At 42.5% G+C, this 4,451-nt stretch overlaps 1 protein-coding gene across 6 annotated transcripts in view; it reads left to right on the top strand.

Annotated features, from left to right (window-relative positions):
• Nucleotides 1–11: 11 nt before the first annotated feature.
• Nucleotides 12–4,451, top strand: part of H3F3A (H3 histone, family 3A) — a 9,162-nt gene continuing 4,722 nt past the window's right edge. The window contains exons 1-3 of one of the 6 annotated variants that reach the window (XM_011997969.1): nucleotides 12–142; nucleotides 1,658–1,808; nucleotides 2,980–3,141. In XM_011997969.1, the coding sequence (XP_011853359.1) occupies nucleotides 1,681–1,808; nucleotides 2,980–3,141 (290 nt within the window). In that variant the 5' untranslated portion in view covers nucleotides 12–142; nucleotides 1,658–1,680. Of the gene's footprint in view, nucleotides 147–794; nucleotides 1,011–1,657; nucleotides 1,809–2,979; nucleotides 3,142–4,451 lie in introns of those variants that run through there. The other 5 variants (XM_011997964.1, XM_011997967.1, XM_011997966.1 and 2 more) reach the window with 5 other exon arrangements.

The following is a 4,451-nucleotide window of genomic DNA, read 5'->3' on the forward strand; positions in this document are numbered from 1 at the left end:
GGGGGCGGGGCGGCGTGTGTTGGGGGATAGCCTCGGTGTCAGCCATCTTTCAATTGTGTTCGCAGCCGCCGCCGCGCCGCCGTCGCTCTCTAACGCCAGCGCCGCCTCTCGCTCGCCGAGCTACAGCCGAAGGAGAAGGGGGGTAAGTTTCCCCGTCTGCCCGCTTCCCCGGAACCGAGCCCCGGTTGTCGTCAGCCGCGAGCCGGGCCCTGGCCGTGCCGGGAGGGGACCCGTAGCCCCTCCGGCTTAGCCCACAAACTTTTTGGCCCAGAAATGGAGGTAAGGAGCGAGTTTCCCTTTTCCCTCTGACGGCGGCGGCTCCCCAGTCTCTCGCCGCCTCAGCCCAACAGCAGCAACCGCCGCGGCGCCGAGCCTGCTCTCCCTCCTCCTCCCCGCGCCCCTGGCTCCTCTTTCTTCGGTGAAATCCCGCCCGCCGCCCCTTCCCAGGACCCCAAACCTTCACCACGACCCGCGCGGGCCTCTTAACTACCGCCCCCGGGCCCCAGCCCCCAGTTTTCGAGCGGGAAAGGGGTGGAAATCGCCGCCGCTTCGCACCCTGGGGTAACTCGCTTTTTGCTGCCTCCCCACAGTTGTTGCTAAGCTTCACCATCTTGTCTCTCTTCTCTGGTCACCGACCATATTTTTTCCCCCGTTTCTCTCTTCCCCATTTCAAAAAAGCAAGAATTTTTAAAAGAGGGACATTTTTTTCCCTTTTTTGGAGAAGCGGAAACTTGATGCATTTGAAATGCAAAAAAACTTTTGCATTTTGGAGGGCGGCACGTGGCAGGGGATGGGGTATTTTCGAGCGATTTGGTGTTTTGTCTCTTTGGAACGGAATCCGATACGTTTTGCGATTGTTTCCATTTTGTTCTGGTCTGGGAGGCGAGTTGGTTCCTGCTTGAGGCGCTGGGAGCGAGGTGGGCAGGTTAGGGGACCCTGTGCAGAGGGACCCGGAGGAGGCAAAACCAAAAGTTTATGTGGTGCTTGGGGTGGACCGGTCGGCGGATGTCGTGCGTTAATTAAAGCCTGGGTGCGGGGCACTTCATTTCACTGCGAAGCCTGTGAAGACTGGACGCGAGGACGGGGCTTTGTAGAATGCTCGCTGGTGGTAGCTGTTGTTCCTCTCTTGTTTTTTCGAGACGCCTTTTTGTCAACATAACTGTAACGATGCAAAACCAAGAATATTTTCAGATATTTACAGCAATCCATTAACAGCCAGACGAAGGGGGGGCAGCCAAAGTCGGGGGGGAGGAAGACCTTTTTTTGCTGTAATTTGGCTAGACCTTCCAGTGGTTTGTGGCTTCGTTCTTTTGACTTGTTTGTGGATGGAATGTTTACAGACATTTCTAATTTCTACTTTAATTAAATAAATTGGATCAAAGGCTGTTCGAGGTCTTTTTGTTTTGCCGTTTGTCGCTCAGAATTGGCATTTTGAGAGGTGATTGACATTAATTGCTAACAATTTTCTAGTACTCTAGTTTGTTTCAATAAGATTTTGGGTAGACGTAATCTGCACCCTTTTAAATTATATAACAATACGAACATTATTTTTTATATTGATCATAATTTCCAGATATGGGGAGGGGGTGATCGTGGCAGGAAAAGTTGTATGTTTAGTAGTTGCATATGGTGATTTTTGATTTTTCCATGCTGGTAGGTAAGTAAGGAGGTCTCTGTACCATGGCTCGTACAAAGCAGACTGCCCGCAAATCGACCTGTGGTAAAGCACCCAGGAAGCAATTGGCTACAAAAGCCGCTCGCAAGAGTGCGCCCTCTACTGGAGGGGTGAAGAAACCTCATCGTTACAGGTATTAAAAAACAGGGAAAAAAATGGGACAAAGTCTCTCTGGTATGTATCCATATAATTTAACAAAAAGATGGATAACAGGAAAAGTTTTTGCTTTAGAGAGACTTTTTTTTTTTTTTGAACACTTTACTACTTAAATATATGTACTGTATGATCATTTCTATATAACGTTTAGTATTGGGTTTTATTGAAAACGTTTAACTTTGAAGCCATAATCTGACCTACAGGTCTAAGGAGACCTAGTATATCACTGATAATGTTAATGGGATATGTTGACATTTTAGTTAACTATTAGTAATTCTTTAACAATAGTTACGTGTTGCTTTCTTGAATACACTTTTGAGGATATCTTTCCTAGCTTTTGGCAAAATAATAATTTAATCGAAATTGGGTGTTTTATAAAGTTCCTACCCCCTCGTTTACTTGATAAGCTTATTTCCTTCAGTATTGGCTTTTTTGATTGTGAACTAGCTGAGCCACTGTGTTGTTAAGGGCATCTGCCATTAGAGGGCAGAAGTTGCCCAGACTTAGCCTCCGCAGACACTACGATTAACTTAAAATAAAAACTCATACAGTGGAAGAAATAAGTCAGAATGAGAGGTAAATTTCTTGCTGACAGTTAGTTAAAAAAAAATACTTTTCCACGTGGAAGGAACACTGCACAATCGGGTGTATTCAAATTTAATAATTCATGAGGGATGAATTGTAGTCAGAGGTATTCTGGGGAATAGAACTTAAACGCCACAAATATATTTTTAAATGAAGTTCATTGGGTTGTGTTGGTCATCTTTAAGGGCTGTTAAGATAATGGAGGGTGTAGGGAAGGAGAGAGGTGCTAAATTGAGAGGAGCCAACTTCTTTTTTAGCCTGACAGCTAATACCTTCCCAAGGTTTATATACATAAATAACTTTTTAAAATGAAAATAAATAGGACTTTGATAAACTTCTTGCTAAGAATGCATTTTAATTTCATGCTTTTTGCTTTAAAGGTATTGTTACTCGATTTGAATGTTCACATCTTAAGTTGATCAGTGAAATTTTATATTGAAGCTGAAGAATTGTTGGGTGGTTTATTTTTTGAAAAATTACTGCATTTCATTAAAGCTGCCCACTTACCTTTTTGTGCTATTTATGTTTTTGGTAACAGTTTCTTTATTGTTAATTTTTTAAAGGCCTGGTACTGTGGCACTCCGTGAAATTAGATGTTATCAGAAGTCCACTGAACTTCTGATTCGCAAACTTCCCTTCCAGCGTCTGGTGCGAGAAATTGCTCAGGACTTTAAAACAGATCTGCGCTTCCAGAGCGCAGCTATTGGTGCTTTGCAGGTAAAATGGTGGGTGGGGACAACTCAAGAGAGTTTGTATTCCTGTTGTGTACCAAGAACAGTTCCAAATTGTTGCATATGCTTATATCATTTAATCACAAGCCCGTCAGGTAGTTGATATCATTACTTCACTGTTGAGACTTCAGAAAGGTTGAATTGCTCAAGGTCATACACATAGAAAACGACAAAACCATAATTTGAACCCATTTGACTCCACGGCTTAGTGCACATTCCATTATACCATTTAAAATTTTGAAACATTGCACTAAAAACAATAAAGAAAATCCTCTGGTTTGGTTTATGGATGCTGCAGGATATTAAGAAGAAGTTGAGATTAGAGGTCTATATTTGTAGTAACAATTTCAAACAACAGTGCCTAGAATAAAAGAAATCTGTCTTCAGGTTGTGAAGAAACATATAGGTAGAGAGAGCTAGGATGGGAATAGGCAGTATTAAAGAATTATGCATTAAGATGTAAAAGGATCAGTGAATGGAGGATAGGATTGGATTGGCAAGTTGAGGGGAATAGTGCTTAAAGGTGATACTGGACATGTAAAGGGGCCGGGATTTGCCTTGTGGTTTCCTAAAGGGGATTAGGGATTGCCACTTAAATGTGGAGCATATTGAATTTAATCTTCATCTCTAGCATGTCAGGACTTAGAGAAATACTGTTCTAGAGATATTTGTTGTTTAAGACAAGACCAAAACTTGAAATTCCTACAGGATACTTGGTAAACTTATGTAGACGTCATTAACATCAATCGCTTAAGTAACCTATTTTATATTGTGTAGTTGGATTCTTTAGATGCAAGTATTCCAGAATACAGTAAAACTACCACCTCCATCAGAAGTGTGCAGTTGGGGGTTGTTAAAAATGCTGATTGCTAAGCACCATTGCAGACCTGAATCAAACTCCGGGGGGGTGGGGGAGGAGGCATCCAGAATCTTAAGTACACTCCATTGGAGGATTTTCAAGGCTGCTGTTGCTGTGCCGGGCTTTTGCTTTATATGTGAGAAAGATATGATAGGTGGATTCCACCCTGAAGTGTAATTGGTCGAGCTGTTTCTATGGTTAGTCTAAACTTCAGTTGATTGGTGAATTCCAGGAGTAGGCATCCATTAAATTCTCAGTTGCTGAAATTTCAGCTACTAAAATCTTCCATGCTTTTACTTAAAACTTTATTTTCTGTTTCAATAGCTGATTATCTTCAGTTCTCATTTATTACTAAATACAGAAACATTACTAAGATTCGTAAGCATTGGTACAAAGCTGCCAGTATTTTCTAGTTAGAACTGTGCTTAAAGAACACAGTACCGTA

Source organism: Mandrillus leucophaeus, unplaced genomic scaffold, assembly GCF_000951045.1.
Source record: "Mandrillus leucophaeus isolate KB7577 unplaced genomic scaffold, Mleu.le_1.0 Scaffold550, whole genome shotgun sequence".
NCBI lineage: Eukaryota > Metazoa > Chordata > Mammalia > Primates > Cercopithecidae > Mandrillus > Mandrillus leucophaeus.